The sequence below is a fragment of the Oncorhynchus clarkii genome, chromosome 14, assembly GCF_045791955.1.
Source record: "Oncorhynchus clarkii lewisi isolate Uvic-CL-2024 chromosome 14, UVic_Ocla_1.0, whole genome shotgun sequence".
NCBI classification, from domain to species: domain Eukaryota; kingdom Metazoa; phylum Chordata; class Actinopteri; order Salmoniformes; family Salmonidae; genus Oncorhynchus; species Oncorhynchus clarkii.
The window spans coordinates 33563895-33587218 of NC_092160.1; the positions used below are offsets into that span (position 1 = coordinate 33563895).

A 23324-nucleotide genomic window follows, 5' to 3' on the forward strand; every position below is an offset into this window, starting at 1 on the left:
CCAAGGATGGCTCTCTTGATTCTGACATTGGTCACTTTGCCCTGGTGAGTAAAATAACCTTTTTCTAATTTGATCAGTGGTTAGGCCTCTATAGTTTCTTGAATGTACTTCAGTCATGTATGATAGTAAACATAACAATCCTTATCCTAATAGGTTTAACCTACTAATCTTATAGGTCTACACAGGACAGTCTAAATTGTCATCAATTATGATTGTATTGATTTCTTACAGTGTTGGCTGTGTCTATGGACAAGAAAGTTACGCAGGTGAAAACATCACCCGTATTCTGGACCGACTACTAGATGGATATGACAACTGGTTGCGACCAGGATCCGGAGGTAGTTCTGTCCTCCTCTATCCTGATTTATTTTACATCTACAGAACTTTTCATTGAATAAGTAGGAAATAGCATAATTTGGCTATTACACTGTACAGATTTTTTTACCTGGTTAGTTTCTCTAAACGAATTGTTCCAAGTCTATTTACAGTTTTCCATATATTTATGAGCAACAATTAAAATCACCAGATCCTTTTCAGGTATGGTCACAGAGGTGAAAACAGATATCTTTGTCACCAGCTTTGGCCCAGTGTCAGATGTGGAAATGGTAAGAAACACTCAGAATATTCCCACATAGGCTTACTGTCACGTACATGTGCAGTATGTCAAGTTAGCAACTGTGTTTGTATGTTATGTTTACACACAGTTTCTCATGCATTTATTATACATGGGTGTTAACTGAGCTTTATTGTCCACTGCACAGCTGCCTTATGGGTAGACTGTAGATTAGATAATGAGCCATTTAGTTTGATTAGTCTGTTTCAATACACTAACTAGGGGAGGGTCCTGGGGTCCTTCTAAATCAATATGTCAAGCAAACTGAATGCTCAAACGGATAGATGAATGAATATCTATAGTTAGTTATTGTCCTAATCATCTCATCTTCTCTCTGGACTGTCTTGTCGGATAAGGATTTAACTGTAGGTATTTAGTTACAAACACATGTATTATGTCTATGGTTTGGAGCAGGACCTGCATTTTGTAATGTGCATTCCTCTGGCCTTCTTCAGGATTGTAGAATCTAGAATCTAGGTCTACATTCTATATTCTAAAGTCCACATTCTAGATCCAGAACCTGTCTGGTGATCAGTCATCTAATGCCCGGCCTTCTATCTCCTCCTCAGGAGTACACCATCGACATGTTCTTCCGACAGACCTGGGTGGACGAGAGGCTGAAGTACGACGGCGCCGTGGAGATCCTGCGTCTCAACAACAAGATGGTGGATAAGATCTGGACACCCGACACGTTCTTCAGGAACTCCAGGAAGTCCATCGCCCACAACATGACCACTCCCAACAAGCTGTTCCGCATCATGCAGAACGGGACCGTCCTCTATACCATGAGGTAACCTGAGCCCCGAGCCCCTCCTCCCTGGACCCTCCTGTAGAACCTCTTCCCCATGAGGTAGTCCCTCCTCCCTGGACCCTCCTGTAGAACCTCTTCCCCATGAGGTAGTGCCTCCTCCCTGGACCCTCCTGTAGAACCTCCTGTAGAACCTCTTCACCATGAGGTTGCCCCTCCTCCCTGGACCCTCCTGTAGAACCTCTTCCCCATGAGGTAGTCCCTCCCTGGACCTTCCTGTGGAACCTCTTCCCCATGAGGTAGCCCCTCCTCCCTGGACCCTCCTGTATAACCCCTTCACCATGAGGTAGTCCCTCCTCCCTGGACCCTCCAGTAGAACCTCTTCACTATGAGGTAGTCCCTCCTCCCTGGACCCTCCTGTAGAACCTCTTCACCATGAGGTAGCTCCTCCTCCCTGGACCCTCCTGTAGAACCTCTTCACCATGAGGTAGTCCCTCCTCCCTGGACCCTCCTGTAGAACCTCTTCACCATGAGGTAGCCCCTCCTCCCTGGACCCTCCTGTAGAACCTCTTCACCATGAGGTAGCCCCTCCTCCCTGGACCCTCCTGTAGAACCTCTTCACCATGAGGTAGCCCCTCCTCCCTGGACCCTCCAGTAGAACCTCATCACCATGAGGTAGCCCCTCCTCCCTGGACCCTCCTGTAGAACCTCTTCAACATGAGGTGAATGAAACTCTTTGTGGCCAATTAAGACGGACTATTATTATGGTTATTTAACTAGGCAAGTCAGTTAAGAACAAATTCTTATTTTCAATGACGGCCTAGGAACGGTGGGTTAACTGCCTTGTTCAGGGGCAGAACGACAGATGTTTACCTTGTCAGCTCGGGGATTCGATCTTAAAACCTTTTGGTTACTAGTCCAACGCTCTAACCACTAGGCTATTATGCCGGTGCAGTGCTGCTTTGCACAGAGGAAACCAGTTGTGTTGTGCTGTGTACACAGTTTTGTTTTTACACAGATCTATACAATGTCTAATGTTGTGTATTCTGTGTATCTCTGACTAACCATCGTTGCTGAGTGTCCCATGAGGCTCATGGACTTCCCTATGGACGGACATATATGTCCTCTGCGGTTCGGCAGCTGTGAGTACTCAGTCCTCTTTTTGGCTCTTTCAGGAACTAATTAGGGTCGTCAGAGTTAATCAGTTAACTTGTATTCACTTTTTGTGATTTTATTACACAGATGTTGTTGTTTTTTTTTATCGTGATTAATTGCATTGTCTTAAAAGCGATCAAAATACACTGAAAACATAATCTGCACTGCTAAAAAGAACAATGCGATTGACATTGAGGTTAAAGAAAGTGTGCTTCGAACTGTTACTGTAGACACAATCAATCCATATTCCTGTCATGTTTTATTTTGTATGAAAAAGCATAAATTACAGCTTCATTTGAGCAAATTCTGAATTTGCGATTTAATCGTGATTAATCACAGCAAATCCTGTGATTTAACTCAATTAACTGTAACAGTAACATTTTGAAATGATTGATCGTAACAAAACAGACTTTGAGCAGAGAGAGAGAGAGAGAGAGAGAGAGAGAGAGAGAGAGAGAGAGAGAGAGAGAGAGAGAGAGACAGAGAGAGACAGAGAGAGAGACAGAGAGAGAGACAGAGAGAGAGACAGAGAGAGACAGAGAGAGAGAGAGAGAGAGAGAGAGAGAGAGACAGAGAGAGAGAGACACAGAGAGAGAGACAGAGAGAGAGAGAGAGAGAGAGAGAGAGACAGAGAGACACAGAGAGAGAGAGAGAGAGAGAGAGAGAGAGAGAGAGAGAGAGAGGGACAGAGAGAGACAGAGAGAGAGAGAGACAGAGAGAGACAGAGAGAGAGAGAGAGAGAGAGAGAGAGAGAGAGTTTGCTTCATGCACTGAAACCGTAACCTTCATCTGCTCCAGCTTCCTCAAAACAGTTTGCTCCATATCCCCTTTATAATGTATAAGGAACAGGGAGCATTTCAGACACGTTCGATGTCTTGTTATTTCCGTCAGCATTATACATAGGAATGGTGTGACAATTGAATGGTTTAGGTTTCTGTATACTTCAGATGGGTACACGAACAGTGAGATCACCTTTACCTGGAGGAAGGGTCTGGAAGCTTCTGTAGACTGTCCTCAGGAGTCTATCAGTCTGCTACAGTATGACCTGGTGGGACAGAGGTTATCCACGGAGACGTTCAAGTCCAACACCGGTAAGGACCCACTGTGTGTGTGTGTGTGTCAAACTTAATAATTACAACACCTAAATTCATTAATTCATAATGGTGATAATAACCCATACCTTTTTTACATTTACACATTTACATATTAATTGTAATTAAAGTGTGCGGACAAAATGTATTTGGTATTTTCAGGAAAGCACATTAAAATGTAAAATTCAGACAAAAAGTCTGCGTCCCAAATTGCACCGTATTCCCTATGGGCCATATGGTCAGAAGTAGTGCACCCTATTCCCTATGGGCCATATGGTCAGAAGTAGTGCACCCTATTCCCTATGGGCCCTGGTCAGAAGTAGTGCACCCTATTCCCTATGGGCCCTGGTCAGAAGTAGTGCACCCTATTCCCTATGGGCCCTGGTCAGAAGTAGTGCACCCTATTCCCTATGGGCCATATGGTCAGAAGTAGTGCACCCTATTCCCTATGGTCCCTGGTCAGAAGTAGTGCACCCTATTCCCTATGGGCCCTGGTCAGAAGTAGTGCACCCTATTCCCTATGGGCCCTGGTCAGAAGTAGTGCACCCTATTCCCTATGGGCCATATGGTCAGAAGTAGTGCACCCTATTCCCTATGGCACCCTATTCCATGGGCCCTGGTCAGAAGTAGTGCACCCTATTCCCTATGGGCCCTGGTCAGAAGTAGTGCACCCTATTCCCTATGGGCCCTGGTCAGAAGTAGTGCACCCTATTCCCTATGGGCCCTGGTCAGAAGTAGTGCACCCTAATCCCTATGGGCCCTGGTCAGAAGTAGTGCACCCTATTCCCTATGGGCCCTGGTCAGAAGTAGTGCACCCTAATCCCTATGGGCCCTGGTCAGAAGTATACACTATATAGGGAAATGGTTGCCATTTGAGAGACAGCCTATAACAGTAACAACATCCATTACTTCTCCCCTGCTTGCTTCATCAGTCTGGTTATAGGTAATACAGTAGAGCAGCTTCCTCCTAAGAGCTCATACTTCCTTGAACAGCCATCTAAGATGCTTAAGTGGTCAAGCCTAATGCGTGCGGTCTGCCTTAAAAAAAGAACTCTCTCCTAGAGAGAGGTGGGAGGGAGTAGGAGAGAGAGAGAGAGAGAGAGAGAGAGAGAGGTGGGAGGGAGTAGAGAGAGAGAGAGAGAGAGAGAGGTGGGAGGGAGTAGGATACAGAGAGAGGTGGGAGAGAGTAGGATACAGAGAGAGGTGGGAGGGAGTAGGAGAGAGGGTGAGAGGGAGTAGGAGAGAGAGAGAGAGGTGGGAGGGAGTAGGAGAGAGAGAGAGAGTAGGAGGGAGGGAGTAGGAGAGTGCACCAAATAATGCATGCAGAGCAGAATTAGGCCGATACCCACTAATTATCAAAATCCAGAAAAGAGCCGGGAGTAGGAGAGAGAGAGAGAGAGAGAGGTGTGAGGGAGTAGGAGACAGAGAGAGAGAGAGAGAGAGGTGGGAGGGAGGGAGTAGGAGACAGAGAGAGGTGGGAGGGAGTAGGAGACAGAGAGAGAAAGAGGTGGGAGGGAGTAGGAGAGAGAGGTGGGAGGGAGTAGGAGAGAGAGAGAGAGAGAGAGGTGTGAGGGAGTAGGAGACAGAGAGAGAGAGAGAGAGAGGTGGGAGGGAGGGAGTAGGAGAAAGAGAGAGAGGTGGGAGGGAGTAGGAGAGAGAGAGAGAGAGAGAGAGAGAGAGAGAGAGAGAGAGAGAGCTGGAAGGGAGTAGGCGAGAGAGAGAGAGAGAGAGAGAGAGAGAGAGAGAGAGAGAGAGAGCTGGAAGGGAGTAGGAGAAAGAGAGAGTGGAGAGAGAGAGAGAGAGAGAGAGAGAGAGAGAGAGAGAGAGAGAGAGAGAGAGAGAGAGAGAGAGAGAGAGAGCTGGAAGGGAGTAGGAGAGAGAGAGAGAGAGAGAGAGAGAGAGAGAGAGAGAGAGAGAGGGAGTAGGAGAGAGAGAGAGAGAGAGAGAGAGAGTGAGATAATGTTTCTTCAGGCAAGACCCAGCAGATCCCTAGAACAACACCGAGAGGCGAGGAGGAGGCAGTCTCGCAAAGATAGGAATGGAGTGGCCCAGTTACCATAACAAGGAGGGGGAGGACGAGGGCGAGAGAGAGAGAGACGACAACTATTTGCACATTGCTAAATAGCTGATAATATAACACTTGAAATGTCTTTATCTTTTTGAATCCTTTTTGAGTGCAATGTTTACGGTTAATATCTAATAGTTTTTTGTTGATGTTGTTAAATTAGTTTCTTCTCACTTGTTTATTGTTTATTTCACTTGCTTTGGCAATGTAAACATATGTTTCCCATGCCAATAAATCCCATTTGAATTGAATTGAGAGAAAGGAGAGAGAGGGAGTGTTTAGACAAAGTGTCGCAGTGTAGTGTAGTAGTGTTGTGATTCTGGTGCTGTCTCTCACTATCTTTACTTCCCCAGTTCCTTTGTATTTCCCTCCCTCCCTGCCTCTCTTCCTCTCTCTCTCTCTCTCTCCCTCCCTCCCCTCTCTCCCCTTTTATCTCCTACTGTTTTTCTCGCTCTCCCTCCCCTCTTTCTACTCCTCTCTCATTCTGTCTTTCTCTCTCTCCCTCCCCTCTCTCCCCTCCTCTCTCCTTCTATCATTCTCCCTCCCCTCTTTCCACTCCTCTCTCCTTCGGTCTTTCTCCCTCCCCCTCTACCCTCCTTCTATCTCTCTCTCCCTCCCCCCTCTCCCTTCCTCTCTCCTTCTATCTCTCTCTCCCTCCCCTCTCTCCCCTCTCTCCTTCTGTCTTTCTCTCTCTCCCTCCCCTCTTTCCACTCCTCTCTCCTTCGGTCTTTCCCCCCCCCTCTACCCTCCTTTCTCTCTCTCTCTCTCTCTCTCTCTCTCTCTCTCTCTCTCTCTCTCTCTCTCTCCCTCCCTCCCTCCCTCCCTCCCTCCCTCCCTCCCTCACCTCTCATAGGCAATCAGCAATTAGTAGAGGGAGGTGTGCTCTCCACTTCTGCTAGGTAAAAAGCAATTTGGCGGAATGTTTATTTTAGCCTCTAAATCAATATGTCAAGCAAACTGAATGCTCAAACGGATAGATGAATGAATATCTATAGTTATAGCAAGCGGCGGCCGTGTTACTGGCGGTTGTGTCACAAAACTAAGATCGTCGTGGAAACAAAGACTGTTCTGCCAAGTTGTTGTGCAGAAGGAGAGAGAGGAAGACTACCTAGTTATTTCCAGATCTCATGTTTGCTCTTTTTGTAGCTTTGGCAACTATGCGTCTGTTTTATTAAAAAAAAAAAAAATTAAATACCGCCTTTTTCGATCTTGTCTCATCGCTGCAACCCCCCAACGGGCTCGGGAGGTGAAGGGCCAGTCATAAGTCCTCTGAAAAAAATGTCCAGCCAAGCCGCTCTTCTTACCACCGCCCGCTTAACCCGTAAGCACCAATGTGTTGGAGGAAACACCATTCACCTGATGACCGTGGTCAGCCTGCAGGCAGCCGGTCCGCAACAAGGAGTTGCTAGAGCGCCTCAAGCTCAACCTCGACAAGAAGGAGCTGCTCTTCCTCCCGGAGAAGCCCTGCCCGCTCAAAGACCTCTCCATTACGACTGACAACTCCACAGTGTCGCCCTCCCAGAGTGCAAAGAACCTTGGCAACACCCTGTCGTTCTCTGCAAACATCAAAGCAGCGACTCGCTCCTGCAGGTTCATGCTCTAGAGTACGACCCTACCTCACACAGGAAGCGGCGCAGGTCCTAATCCAGGCACTTGTCCTCTCCCGTCTGGACTACTGAAACTCACTGTTCCCTGCTTGTGCCATCAAACCCCTGCAACTTATCCAGAACGCTGCAGCCCGCCTGGTTTTCTCATGTCACCCTGCTCCTCCACACACTCCACTGACTTCCAGACGAAGCTCGCATCCACTACAAGACCGTGGTGCTTATCTACAGAACAGCAAGAGGACCTGCCCCGCCCCCCCTATCACTACAAGACCCTGGTGCTTACCTACAGAACAGCAAGAACACCACAAATGACTCAAATGTTAAAATAAATATTATTCTATGATCTGCTCTGTCTTAGGGCAGGGGGTTAATCACGTCAGATACACTATCTTCTCTATATGTCTCTAATTGGTTATATCGCTACAGCCTTTCCAGGTCCAAGGACAATTCTCCTCTCTTCTCCCTGAGTATTTTCTTCTCTCCTGTATCAGTCTCTCTGCTGATACCTACTCTGTTTATCTTTCAGGTGACTACTCTGTCATGGTAGTCCATTTTCTACTACAGAGGAAGCTAGGCTACTACCTGATTCAGACGTACATCCCTCTGATTATGGTGGTGGTGCTGTCGCAAGTAGCCTTCTGGATCAACAAAGAGTCTGTCCCTGCACGCACTGTGGCTAGTATGATAACAACCCTCTGTCCCTGTGTCTAGTATGATAACAGCCCTCTGGCACTGTGGCTAGTATGATAACAACCCTCTGTCCCTGTGTCTAGTATGATAACAGCCCTCTGTCACTGTGGCTAGTATGATAACAGCCCTCTGTCACTGTGGCTAGTATGATAACAGCCCTCTGGCACTGTGGCTAGTATGATAACAGCCCTCTGTCCCTGTGGCTAGTATGATAACAACCCTCTGTTCCTGTGGCTAGTATGATAACAACCCTCTGTCCCTGTGGCTAGTATGATAACAGCCCTAGTATGATAACAACCCTCTGTCCCTGTGTCTAGTATGATAACAGCCCTCTGTCACTGTGGCTAGTATGATAACAGCCCTCTGTCACTGTGGCTAGTATGATAACAGCCCTCTGTCACTGTGGCTAGTATGATAACAGCCCTCTGGCACTGTGGCTAGTATGATAACAGCCCTCTGTCCCTGTGGCTAGTATGATAACAACCCTCTGCTCCTGTGGCTAGTATGATAACAACCCTCTGTCCCTGTGGCTAGTATGATAACAACCCTCTGTCCCTGTGGCTAGTATGATAACAACCCTCTGTCCCTGTGGCTAGTATGATAACAACCCTCTGTCCCTGTGGCTAGTATGATAACAACCCTCTGTCCCTGTGGCTAGTATGATAACAACCCTCTGGCACTGTGTCTAGTATGATAACAACCCTCTGTCCCTGTGGCTAGTATGATAACAGCCCTCTGTCCCTGTGTCTAGTATGATAACAACCCTCTGTCCCTGTGTCTAGTATGATAACAGCCCTCTGTCCCTGTGTCTAGTATGATAACAACCCTCTGTCCCTGTGGCTAGTATGATAACAGCCCTCTGTCCCTGTGTCTAGTATGATAACAACCCTCTGTCCCTGTGTCTAGTATGATAACAACCCTCTGTCACTGTGTCTAGTATGATAACAGCCCTCTGTCCCTGTGTCTAGTATGATAACAACCCTCTGTCCCTGTGTCTAGTATGATAACAGCCCTCTGTCCCTGTGTCTAGTATGATAACAACCCTCTGTCACTGTGGCTAGTATGATAACAACCCTCTGTCCCTGTGTCTAGTATGATAACAGCCCTCTGTCCCTGTGTCTAGTATGATAACAACCCTCTGTCCCTGTGTCTAGTATGATAACAACCCTCTGTCCCTGTGTCTAGTATGATAACAACCCTCTTTCTTGAATTGAGGCAGAGAGAGACAGAGAGAGCAAGACAGAGAGACAGAGAGAGACAGAGAGACATTTCAAACAGAGATAATGTTAGATGGTTGGCTGGCTGCTACTGCCTGAGCAGTAGATGAGACCATGAAAAATGATGTGGACCTGACAGAGACAATGGAATGTTTTGGCAATAGAATGTTCAATATTACATTTAAATTTAATTTAGAGAGACAGAGATCTCTGTCTTAGTCTCTCTCGATCACTCTCTCTGTCTCTCTCTCTCTCTGTGTCTGTGTCTCTCTCCTCTCCCTCTCCTTCGCTCTCTGTCTCTCTCTCGATCACTCTCTCTGTGTGTCTCTCTCTCTGTCTCTCACTCACTCTCTCTGTGTGTCTCTCTCTCGCTCACTCTTGCTGTCTCTCTCTGTGTCTGTGTCTCTCTCTCCTCTCCCTCTCCTTCGCTCTCTGTGTCTCTCTCCCTCTCTCTCTGTATCTCTCTTTCTCTCTCTCTCTCTCTCGCTCTCTCTCTCTCTTTCTCTCTCTCTCTGTGTCTGTGTCTCTCTCGCTCTCAATAGTGTTCCAAAACTTAATTCAGCCTATAATGTATATCACTTCATATACCCAATGCATGATGTGACTGGGAGAGACCGTGTCCAATGCATGATGTGACTGGGAGAGACTGTATCCAATGCATGATGTGACTGGGAGAGACTGTGTCCAATGCATGATGTGACTGGGAGAGACTGTATCCAATGCATGATGTGACTGGGAGAGACTGTATCCAATGCATGATGTGACTGGGAGAGACTGTGTCCAATGCATGATGTGACTGGGAGAGACTGTGTCCAATGCATGATGTGACTGGGAGAGACCGTGTCCAATGCATGATGTGACTGGGAGAGACTGTGTCCAATGCATGATGTGACTGGGAGAGACTGTGTCCAATGCATGATGTGACTGGGAGAGACTGTACCCAATGCATGATGTGACTGGGAGAGAATGTACCCAATGCATGATGTGACTGGGAGAGACTGTGTCCAATGCATGATGTGACTGGGAGTGACTGTGTCCACATGATGTGACCTGTACCCAATGCATGATGTGACTGGGAGAGACTGTACCCAATGCATGATGTGACTGGGAGAGACTGTACCCAATGCATGATGTGAATGGGAGAGACTGTACCCAATGCATGATGTGACTGGGAGAGACTGTGTCCAATGCATGATGTGACTGGGAGAGACTGTACCCAATGCATGATGTGACTGGGAGAGAATGTACCCAATGCATGATGTGACTGGGAGAGACTGTATCCAATGCATGATGTGACTGGGAGAGACTGTATCCAATGCATGATGTGACTGGGAGAGACTGTGTCCAATGCATGATGTGACTGGGAGAGACTGTGTCCAATGCATGATGTGACTGGGAGAGACCGTGTCCAATGCATGATGTGACTGGGAGAGACTGTGTCCAATGCATGATGTGACTGGGAGAGACTGTGTCCAATGCATGATGTGACTGGGAGAGACTGTACCCAATGCATGATGTGACTGGGAGAGAATGTACCCAATGCATGATGTGACTGGGAGAGACTGTGTCCAATGCATGATGTGACTGGGAGAGACTGTGTCCAATGCATGATGTGACTGGGAGAGACTGTACCCAATGCATGATGTGACTGGGAGAGACTGTACCCAATGCATGATGTGACTGGGAGAGACTGTACCCAATGCATGATGTGAATGGGAGAGACTGTACCCAATGCATGATGTGACTGGGAGAGACTGTACCCAATGCATGATGTGACTGGGAGAGAATGTACCCAATGCATGATGTGACTGGGAGAGACTGTGTCCAATGCATGATGTGACTGGGAGAGACTGTACCCAATGCATGATGTGACTGGGAGAGACCGTGTCCAATGCATGATGTGACTGGGAGAGACTGTGTCCAATGCATGATGTGACTGGGAGAGACTGTACCCAATGCATGATGTGACTGGGAGAGAATGTACCCAATGCATGATGTGACTGGGAGAGACTGTGTCCAATGCATGATGTGACTGGGAGAGACTGTGTCCAATGCATGATGTGACTAGGAGAGACTGTACCCAATGCATGATGTGACTGGGAGAGACTGTACCCAATGCATGATGTGACTGGGAGAGACTGTGTCCAATGCATGATGTGACTGGGAGAGACTGTGTCCAATGCATGATGTGACTGGGAGAGACTGTGTCCAATGCATGATGTGACTGGGAGAGACTGTGTGTATACAGAGGCTCTGAGAGGGAACAGGCAAACGAGCCACAGATATAGGGTTGCAGATGTAATCTCTCTCTCTCTCATAATAGTGTTCTAATTCTGTTTCTATGGTCTTCATCTCCCCCTATCCTAACAAACGACAGGCATCACCACGGTCCTCACCATGACAACCCTCAGCATCAGCGCTCGCCAGTCTCTGCCCAAGGTGGCCTACGCTACAGCCATGGACTGGTTCATCGCTGTGTGTTTTGCCTTCGTGGCATCTGCGCTCATCGAGTTCGCCGCTGTCAACTACTTTGCCACGCTGGAGTCCAACAAACTGAAGAAGAAGAGGAACGCCAGGCAGAAAAAAATGGAGGTCCTGGCTGAAGAGGAGGATGAGGAGGATGAGGAGAGTGCTTCATCTGTAAGTTATTTACTGGGCGGGTGGATGGCTGGACACACTCACAAATACACACACATGGTTAGGGTTGGTAGCCAGGGGTTTTACACTATGCAGCTGTAACTGTAACGAGCAGCATTCATCAAGACTGGCTATCTCCCCATTCAACTACAGAACACCATCACTAAGACTCTCTCCGTTCAACTACAGAACACCATCACTAAGACTGGCTATCTCCCCATTCAACTACAGAACACCATCACTAAGACTCTCCCCATTCAACTACAGAACACCATCACTAAGACTGGCTATCTCCCCATTCAACTACAGAACACCATCACTAAGACTGGCTATCTCCCCATTCAACTACAGACACCATCACTAAGACTCTCTCCATTCAACTACAGAACACCATCACTAAGACTGGCTATCTCCCCATTCAACTACAGAACACCATCACTAAGACTGACTATCTCCCCGTTCAACTACAGAACACCATCACTAAGACTCTCCCCATTCAACTACAGAACACCATCACTAAGACTGGCTATCTCCCCATTCAACTACAGAACACCATCACTAAGACTCTCTCCATTCAACTACAGAACACCATCACTAAGACTCTCGCCATTCAACTACAGAACACCATCACTAAGACTGGCTATCTCCCCGTTCAACTACAGAACACCATCACTATGACTGGCTATCTCCCCGTTCAACTACAGAACACCATCACTAAGACTGGCTATCTCCCTGTTCAACTACAGACCACCATCACTAAGACTGGCTATCTCCCCGTTCAACTACAGAACACCATCACTAAGACTGGCTATCTCCCCGTTCAACTACAGAACACCATCACTAAGACTGGCTATCTCCCTGTTCAACTACAGAACACAATCACTAAGACTGGCTATCTCCCAGTTCAACTACAGAACACCATCACTAAGACTGGCTATCTCCCCGTTCAACTACAGAACACCATCACTAAGACTGGCTATCTCTCCGTTCAACTACAGAACACCATCACTAAGATTGGCAATCTCCCCGTTCAACTACAGAACACCATCACCATCCCCGTTCAACTACAGAACACCATCACTAAGACTCTCCCCGTTCAACTACAGAACACCATCACTATGACTGGCTATCTCCCCGTTCAACTACAGAACACCATCACTATGACTATCTCCCCGGACTCATCTCCCCGTTCAACTACAGAATCACCATCACTAAGACTGACTATCTCCCCGTTCAACTACAGACCACCATCACTAAGACTGGCTATCTCCCCGTTCAACTACAGAACACCATCACTAAGACTGGCTATCTCCCCGTTCAACTACAGAACACAATCACTAAGACTGGCTATCTCCCCGTTCAACTACAGAACACCATCACTAAGACTGGCTATCTCTCCGTTCAACTACAGAACACCATCACTAAGACTGGCTATCTCCCCGTTCAACTACAGAACACCATCACTAAGACTGGCTATCTCCCCGTTCAACTACAGAACACCATCACCATCCCCGTTCAACTACAGAACACCATCACTAAGACTCTCCCCGTTCAACTACAGAACACCATCACTATGACTGGCTATCTCCCCGTTCAACTACAGAACACCATCACTAAGACTGGCTATCTCCCCGTTCAACTACAGACCACCATCACTAAGACTGGCTATCTCCCCGTTCAACTACAGAACACCATCACTAAGACTGGCTATCTCTCCGAACACCATTCAACTACAGAACACCATCACTAAGACTGGCTATCTCCCCGTTCAACCATCACTAAGACTACAGAACACCATCACTAAGACTGGCTATCTCACTAAGACCTATTCAACTACAGAACACCATCACTAAGACTCTCCCTCCCCGTTCAACTACAGAACACCATCACTAAGTTCAACTACAGAACACCATCACTAAGACTGGCTATCTCCCCGTTCAACTACAGAACACCATCACTAAGACTGGCTATCTCCCCGAACACCATTCAACTACAGAACACCATCACTAAGACTGGCTATCTCCCCGTTCAACTACAGACCATCACTAAGACTCTCCCCGTTCAACTACAGACCACCATCTCTAAGACTGGCTATCTCCCCGTTCAACTACAGAACACCATCACTAAGACTCTCCCCGTTCAACTACAGAACACCATCACTAAGACTGGCTATCTCCCCATTCAACTACAGAACACCATCACTAAGACTCTCCCCGTTCAACTACAGAACACCATCACTAAGACTGGCTATCTCCCCGTTCAACTACAGAACACCATCACCATCCCTGTTCAACTACAGAACACCATCACTAAGACTCTCCCCGTTCAACTACAGAACACCATCACTATGACTGGCTATCTCCCCGTTCAACTACAGAACACCATCACTAAGACTGGCTATCTCCCCGTTCAACTACAGACCACCATCACTAAGACTGGCTATCTCCCCGTTCAACTACAGAACACCATCACTAAGACTGGCTATCTCTCCGTTCAACTACAGAACACAATCACTAAGACTGGCTATCTCCCCGTTCAACTACAGAACACCATCACTAAGACTGGCTATCTCCCCGTTCAACTACAGAACACTATCACTAAGACTGGCTATCTCCCCGTTCAACTACAGAACACCATCACTAAGACTGGCTATCTCTCCGTTCAACTACAGAACACCATCACTAAGACTGGCTATCTCCCCGTTCAACTACAGAACACCATCACCATCCCCGTTCAACTACAGAACACCATCACTAAGACTCTCCCCGTTCAACTACAGAACACCATCACTATGACTGGCTATCTCCCCGTTCAACTACAGAACACCATCACTAAGACTGGCTATCTCCCCATTCAACTACAGACCACCATCACTAAGACTGGCTATCTCCCCGTTCAACTACAGAACACCATCACTAAGACTGGCTATCTCTCCGTTCAACTACAGAACACCATCACTAAGACTGGCTATCTCCCCGTTCAACTACAGACCACCATCACTAAGACTGGCTATCTGCCCGTTCAACTACAGAACACCATCACTAAGACTCTCCCCGTTCAACTACAGAACACCATCACTAAGACTGGCTATCTCCCCATTCAACTGAAGAACACCATCACTAAGACTCTCCCCGTTCAACTACAGAACACCATCACTAAGACTGGCTATCTCCCCGTTCAACTACAGAACACCATCACTAAGACTCTCTCCATTCAACTACAGAACACCATCACTAAGACTGGCTATCTCTCCATTCAACTACAGAACACCATCACTAAGACTCTCTCCATTCAACTACAGAACACCATCACTATGACTTTCCCCGTTCAAATACAGATGTCATGCTCTCATATCTTTGTGGACGTAGCTAGCTAGCTATATGCTATATTATATATGCTATATGCTATATTCTATATGTTATATTCTACATGCTATATGCTACAGTGCCTTGCGAAAGTATTCGGCCCCCTTGAACTTTGCGACCTCTTGCCACATTTCAGGCTTCAAACATAAAGATATAAAACTGTATTTTTTTGTGAAGAATCAACAACAAGTAGGACACAATCATGAAGTGGAACGACATTTATTGGATATTTCAAACTTTTTTAACAAATCAAAAACTGAAAAATTGGGCGTGCAAAATTATTCAGCCCCTTAAGTTAATACTTTGTAGCGTCACCTTTTGCTGCGATTACAGCTGTAAGTCGCTTGGGGTATGTCTCTATCAGTTTTGCACATCGAGAGACTGAATTTTTTTCCCATTCCTCCTTGCAAAACAGCTCGAGCTCAGTGAGGTTGGATGGAGAGCATTTGTGAACAGCAGTTTTCAGTTCTTTCCACAGATTCTCGATTGGAGTCAGGTCTGGACTTTGACTTGGCCATTCTAACACCTGGATATGTTTATTTTTGAACCATTCCATTGTAGATTTTGCTTTATGTTTTGGATCATTGTCTTGTTGGAAGACAAATCTCCGTCCCAGTCTCAGGTCTTTTGCAGACTCCATCAGGTTTTCTTCCAGAATGGTCCTGTATTTGGCTCCATCCATCTTCCCATCAATTTTAACCATCTTCCCTGTCCCTGCTGAAGAAAAGCAGGCCCAAACCATGATGCTGCCACCACCATGTTTGACAGTGGGGATGGTGATGAGCTGTGTTGCTTTTACGCCAAACATAACGTTTTGCATTGTTGCCAAAAAGTTCAATTTTGGTTTCATCTGACCAGAGCACCTTCTTCCACATGTTTGGTGTGTCTCCCAGGTGGCTTGTGGCAAACTTTAAACAACACTTTTTATGGATATCTTTAAGAAATGGCTTTCTTCTTGCCACTCTTCCATAAAGGCCAGATTTGTGCAATATATGACTGATTGTTGTCCTATGGACAGAGTCTCCCACCTCAGCTGTAGATCTCTGCAGTTCATCCAGAGTGATCATGGGCCTCTTGGCTGCATCTCTGATCAGTCTTCTCCTTGTATGAGCTGAAAGTTTAGAGGGACGGCCAGGTCTTGGTAGATTTGCAGTGGTCTGATACTCCTTCCATTTCAATATTATCGCTTGCACAGTGCTCCTTGGGATGTTTAAAGCTTGGGAAATCTTTTTGTATCCAAATCCGGCTTTAAACTTCTTCACAACAGTATCTCGGACCTGCCTGGTGTGTTCCTTGTTCTTCATGATGCTCTCTGCGCTTTTAACTGACCTCTGAGACTATCACAGTGCAGGTGCATTTATACGGAGACTTGATTACACACAGGTGGATTGTATTTATCATCATTAGTCATTTAGGTCAACATTGGATCATTCAGAGATCCTCACTGAACTTCTGGAGAGAGTTTGCTGCACTGAAAGTAAAAGGGGCTGAATAATTTTGCACGCCCAATTTTTCAGTTTTTGATTTGTTAAAAAAGTTTGAAATATCCAATAAATGTCGTTCCACTTCATGATTGTGTCCCACATGTTGTTGATTCTTCACAAAAAAATACAGTTTTATATCTTTATGTTTGAAGCCTGAAATGTGGCAAAAGGTCGCAAAGTTCAAGGGGGCCGAATACTTTCGCAAGGCACTGTATATTCTATATGCTACATGCTATATTTTATATGCTATACTCTTTATGCTATATGCTATATGCTAATCCAGTAAGCTACTATGTATGGAAGGCTGGCGTTCTGCGAGAGCTTGCTCACGTCTCAGTAGTGTCAGGCTCATGGTTAGATGTTTCTAATGAGTGTGAAAATAAACAGAGCACAACTAGGCGCTCAGAGCTGAAGGCTTGCATCCCAAATTACACCCTGTTCCCTATGGGTCCTGGTCAAAAGTAGTGCACTATATAGTGTATAGTGTGCCATTTGTGACTCAGCCCTAGAGTACTGAGATCCTCTCTGTGTAATCTCCTTCTTCCTATGGGCATCCACGCCTAACCCTCCTCTACATCCACCGCAACCCTTTTCTACGTCCACCCTAACCCTCCTCTACATCCACCCCAACCCTCCTCTACATCCACCCCAACCATCTTCTACGTCCACCCCAACCCTCTTCTACGTCCACCCCAACCCTCCTCTTCATCCACCCCTAACCCTCTACACTAAACCTCCTCTTCGTCCACCCCTAACCCTCTACCCCAACCCTCCTCTTCGTCCACCCCTAACCCTCTACCCCAACCCTCCTCTTCGTCCACCCCTAACCCTCTACCCCAACCCTCCTCTACATCCACCCCAACCTTATACCCCAACCCTCCTCTACGTCCACCCCAACCTTATACCCCAACCCTCCTCTACGTCCACCCCAACCTTATACCCCAACCCTCCTAAACATCCACCCCAACCTTATACCCCAACCCTCCTCTACATCCACCCCAACCTTATACCCCAACCCTCCTCTACATCCACCCCTAACCCCTCAACCCTCCTCTACATCCACCCCTAACCCCCAACCCTCCTCTTCGTCCACCCCTAACCCCCAACCCTCCTCTTCGTCCACCCCTAACCCCCCAACCCTCCTCTACATCCACCCCTAACCCCCCAACCTTCCTCTACATCCACCCCCAACCCCCCAACCTTCCTCTACATCCACCCCCAACCCCCCAACCTTCCTCTACATCCAACCCCCCAACCCTCCTCTACGTCCACCCCTAACCCTCCAACACTCCTCTTCGTCCACCGCTAACCCTCCAACCCTCCTCTACATCCACCCCTAACCCTCCAACCATCCTCTTCATCCACCCCTAACCCACCAACCCTCCTCTACATCCACCCCTAACCCTCCAACCATCCTCTTTGTCCAACCCTAACCCCCCAACCCTCCTCTACGTCCACCCTAACCCTCCTCTTCATCCACCCCTAACCCCCTAACCCTCCTCTATATCCACCCCTAACCCTCTACCCCAACCCTCCTCTACGTCCACCCCTAACCCCCCAACCCTCCTCTTCGTCCACCCCAACCCTCTACCCCAACCATCCTTTTTGTCCAACCCAACCCTCTACCCCAACCCTCCTCTACGTCCATCCCTAACCCCCCAACCCTCCTCTATGTCCACCGTTAAACCTCCACCCCTCCTCTTCGTCCACAACTAACCCTCCGACCCTCCTCTACGTCTCACCCTAGCCTTCCCCCTCTAACACTCCACCTGTCCTCTACATCCACCCCTAAACCTCCCTACCTCCACCATCACCCCCTTCCCCCCTGCCCCATCAGAGAGTGGGGGCCTGAAGAAGAGGCGTAACTCCATAGCCCAGAGTGAGCCGGTGCCCATCTTCCTGCTGCAGGGTTCAGCTGTGCCCCCCATCTCAGCGCCGGCTGGCACCAGCCCCATAGACCAGTTCTCCCGCATCATGTTCCCCCTGGCCTTCGCACTCTTCAATCTCTTCTACTGGATCATATACCTGGGCAAGGACACCATGGAACAGGCCAGGTATGGGTTAATAAACTCTATTCTGTTCTATTAGGACACCATGGAACGGGCCAGGTATGGGTTAGTAAACTATTCTGTTCTATTAGGACACCATGGAATAGGGCAGGTATGAGTAAATAACCCACTACAGCACAGCAATCCAAGAGAATAGCTCTTGGTAATTGGAACCGGATCATAAGGATCATGAGCCACTCATCATTGGCCAGTAAATCTTTCTGGTCTCTGAAAATTCGCGCTCTCTGAATTTTTACATTCGCCAATATTCTTCCAACTGTGTCAAAGCAGCCATTGTGCGTCATTACGCATTGTAATTTCATGCCTTTCAATACCCACCCATTTGATCGTCAAAGCTACCCAATTGCGTAACACCTTCAGGTGTGGTAATTACCCCGATTATAACTGACAATGACAGAGGGACATTATCACGTTGACAGTTCTGCACAACGAACATGTGATAAAAAAAAGATATATAAAACTCTGCCTTCGTATCTGCCCGACTGAGGCGTCGAAAACGGCATCAGTTTAAACGTCATTTGTCCCACTGTTCACATTTTTCATTAGAATACATTTCATAATATGCAAGTATTGTTTAATAACTAGATCCAATTAAATATGATTCCCGATTAAACTGTACAACATATTTGAGAGGTTCTTTTGCAAAAACATATATCCGTTTGTATTTATTATCCTAAATCATGTTTTTTTGTGTGTACTCCAGGGAACTCTTTATATATAATATGTTAGTGGTAATATTTCGATGTATTTTACACAATGGTATCAGTTTCAAAGCGTTTCTCAAGTTTCAGCCATCAAGTTGCAGTTTCTAAATATTAGGTCTTAATATTAAACAATAACACTGGTGTCAAGGTCCTGATATTAAACAATAACACTTGTGAAAAGGTCCTGATATTAAACAATAACAATTGTGACAAGGCCTCCCGGGTGGCGCAGTGGTTAAGGAGTCCTGGGTTCGCGCCCAGGCTCTGTCGTAACCGGCCGCAACCGGGAGGTCCGTGGGGCGACGCACAATTGGCCTAGCGTCGCCCGGGTTAGGGAGGGCTTGGTCGGTAGGGGTGTCCTTGTCTCATCGCGCACCAGCGACTCCTGTGGCGGGCTGGGCGCAGTGTACGCTAGCCAGGTGGCCAGGTGCACGGTGTTTCCTCCGGCGCATTGGTGCGGCTGGCTTCCGGGTTGGATGTGCGCTGTGTTAAAGAAGCAGCGTCTTGGTTGGTTGTGTATCGGAGGACGCATGACTTTCAACCTTTGTCTCTCCCGAGCCCGTACGGGAGTTGTAGCGATGAGACAAGATAGTAGCTACTACAACAATTGGATACTACGAAATTGGGGAGAAAAAGGGGTAAAATTAAAAATAAAAAAAAAAATTAACAATTGTGACAAGGATCTCTAGGGCTGAGTCACTCTAGGGCTGAGTCACAAATGGCACACTATACACTATATAGTGCACTACTTTTGACCAGGGCCCATAGGGGGCCATTTTGAACACATAGTATCAGCTGTATATTTGACCATTCTAAATCTGTATCAACAACACAACACAGACCCACTGAATGTTACTGCTCTCAATTACTACCCACTCTTTTTGTCAGACTTTTATCCAGACTGTAAAGACATGAATAATGTCTGACGCTGGAACAGCCCCATGAGTTGTAGACACAAAAGGGGAAGGGGGTCGCTAGCTGGAGGATGTTAGATGGTTCTGCCGTCATCTAACACTAGAGACAGAGAGAGAGGGGGAGGGAGAGAGAGACGGAAAGGGGGGGAAGGAGGGGGAGAGAGACCGAGAGGGGGAAGGAGAGGGAGAGAGAGAGAGACAGAGAGAGATGGGGGAAGGAGGGAAGGAGGGAGAGACAGAGAGAGATGGGGGAAGGAGGGGGAGAGAGACAGAGAGGGAGAGGGGGAAGGAGAGGGAGAGAGATGGGGGAAGGAGGGAAGGAGGGAGAGACGGAGAGAGATGGGGGAAGGAGGGGGAGAGAGACAGAGAGGGAGAGGGGGAAGGAGAGGGAGAGAGAGGAGGGGAAGGAGGGGGAGAGAGATGGAGAGGGGGAAGAAGAGGGAGAGAGAGAGGAGGGGAAGGAGGGGGAGAGAGATGGAGAGGGGGAAGGAGAGGGAGAGAGATGGAGAGGGGGAAGGAGAGGGAGAGAGAGAGGAGGGGAAGGAGGGGGAGAGAGATGGAGAGGGGGAAGGAGAGGGAGAGAGAGAGGAGGGGAAGGAGGGGGAGAGAGATGGAGAGGGGGAAGGAGAGGGAGAGAGAGAGGAGGGGAAGGAGGGGGAGAGAGATGGAGAGGGGGAAGGAGAGGGAGAGAGATGGAGAGGGGGAAGGAGAGGGCGAGAGAGGAGGGGAAGGAGGGAGAGACAGAGAGGGAGAGGGGAATAGGAGAGGGAGAGAGACAGAGAGGGAGAGGGGGAATAGGAGAGGGAGAGAGAGAGACAGAGAGAGGGGGAAGGAGAGGGAGAGAAAGAGAGAGACAGAGAGAGGGGGAAGGAGGGAAGGAGGGAGAGATGGAGAGAGATGGGGGAAGGAGGGGGAGAGAGACAGAGAGGGAGAGGGGGAAGGAGAGGGAGAGAGAGAGGAGGGGAAGGAGGGGGAGAGAGATGGAGAGGGGGAAGGAGAGGGAGAGAGAGAGGAGGGGAAGGAGGGAGAGACAGAGAGGGAGAGGGGGAAGGAGAGGGAGAGACAGAGAGGGAGAGGGGGAAGGAGAGGGAGAGACAGAGAGGGATATGGGGGCTTTTCAGTTAGATTTATAGTAGAGTACAAGGCATAGAACATGAGCTCAATTAATTTGCAAAGAAATAATGTGCATCAAGGTTTACCTGGGCAAAACCCCAGTCAGTGTGTGTCTCAATGGCACACACACACATACATAGACACACACGTAGATTATACAGAGACAAGAGGGTGAAAGACTACAGAGAGAGAGAGAGAGAGTAGGAGGAGGGAGAGAGAGAGAGAGAGAGAGAGAGAGAGAGAGAGAGAGAGCTGATGAAGAGATGAGAGAGAGAGAGAGAGAGAGAGAGATGAAGAGACGAGAGACGAGAGAGAGAGAGAGAGAGAGCTGATGAAGAGACGAGAGAGAGAGAGAGAGAGAGAGAGAGAGAGAGAGCTGATAAAGAGACGAGAGAGAGAGAAAGAGAGAGAGAGCTGGAAGGGAGTAGGAGAAAGAGAGAGTGGAGAGAGAGAGAGAGAGAGAGAGAGCGAGAGAGAGAGAGAGAGAGAGAGGGAGAGAGAGAGAGGGAGCTGATGAAGAGACGTGAGAGAGAGAGAGAGAGAGAGAGAGAGAGAGAGAGAGAGAGAGCTGATGAAGAGACGAGAGAGAGAGAGAGAGAGAGAGAGATGATAAAGAGACGAGAGAGAGAGAGAGAGAGAGAGGGAGCTGATAAAGAGACGAGAGAGAGAGAGAGAGAGAGAGAGAGAGAGAGAGAGAGAGAGAGAGAGAGAGCTGATGAAGAGACGTGAGAGAGAGAGAGAGGTTGCCCTCTAGGTTACAGAGAGCTGGTAGTCCCATCCACCAAACTACCAGGTGTGAAACAGGGAAGGGACTCAGGGGGTATGCTAATTTGGTATAAAGCAGACCTAACTCACTCCATTAAATTAATCAAAACAGGAACATTTTACATTTGGCTAGAAATTCAAAAGGAAATGATCTTAACAGAGAAAAATGTCCTCCTGTGTGCTACCTATATCCTGCCACTAGAATCCCCACACTATAATGAAGACAGCTTCTCCATCCCGGAGGGGGAAATCAATCATTTCCAGGCCCAGGGACATGTACTAGTCTGTGGCGACCTAAATGCCAGAACCGGACAATAACCTGACACCCTCAGCACACAGGGGGACAAACATCTGCCTGCAGGTGACAGCATTCCCTCCCACATATGCCCACCTAGGCACAACTATGACAACAAGTCAAATGTCTACTGTTTGCTGATGATCTGGTGCTTCTGTCACCAACCAAGGAGGGCCTACAGCAGCACCTAGATCTTCTGCACAGATTCTGTCAGACCTGGGCCCTGACAGTAAATCTCAGTAAGACCAAAAGAATGGTGTTCCAAAAAAGGTCCAGTCACCAGGACCACAAATACAAATTCCATCTAGACACTGTTGCCTTAGAGCACACAAAAAACTATACATACTTTGGCCTAAACATCAGCGCCAAAGGTAACTTCCACAAAGCTGTGAACGATCTGAGAGACAAGGCAAGAAGGGCATTCTATGCCATCAAAAGGAACATAAAATTCAACATACCAATTAGGATCTGGCTAAAAATACTTGAATCAGTCATAGAGCCCATTGCCCTTTATGGTTGTGAGGTCTGGGGTCCGCTCACCAACCAAAATTTCACAAAATGGGACAAACACCAAATTGAGACTCTGCATGCAGAATTCTGCAAAAATATCCTCAGTGTACAACGTAGAACACAAAATAATGCACGCAGAGCAGAATTAGGCCGATACCCACTAATTATCAAAATCCAGAAAAGAGCCGTTAAATTCTACAACCCCCCCAAAAAAGGAAGCGATTCCCAAAGGAAGCGATTCCCAAACCTTCCATAACAAAGCCATCACCTACAGAGAGAAGA

General features: G+C 47.6%; 1 protein-coding gene across 1 annotated transcript in view; it reads left to right on the forward strand.

The window, feature by feature from the left end:
* The window catches only part of LOC139366538 (gamma-aminobutyric acid receptor subunit alpha-6-like), a 25232-nt gene continuing 1908 nt past the window's right edge, over window positions 1-23324 (forward strand). The window contains exons 1-9 of the mRNA XM_071104151.1: window positions 1-44; window positions 232-338; window positions 538-605; window positions 1183-1402; window positions 2420-2503; window positions 3464-3607; window positions 7806-7958; window positions 11564-11826; window positions 18581-18726. Coding sequence (XP_070960252.1) covers window positions 7-44; window positions 232-338; window positions 538-605; window positions 1183-1402; window positions 2420-2503; window positions 3464-3607; window positions 7806-7958; window positions 11564-11826; window positions 18581-18726 — 1223 coding nt within the window. The 5' untranslated portion in view covers window positions 1-6. The remainder of the gene's footprint in view (window positions 45-231; window positions 339-537; window positions 606-1182; window positions 1403-2419; window positions 2504-3463; window positions 3608-7805; window positions 7959-11563; window positions 11827-18580; window positions 18727-23324) is intronic.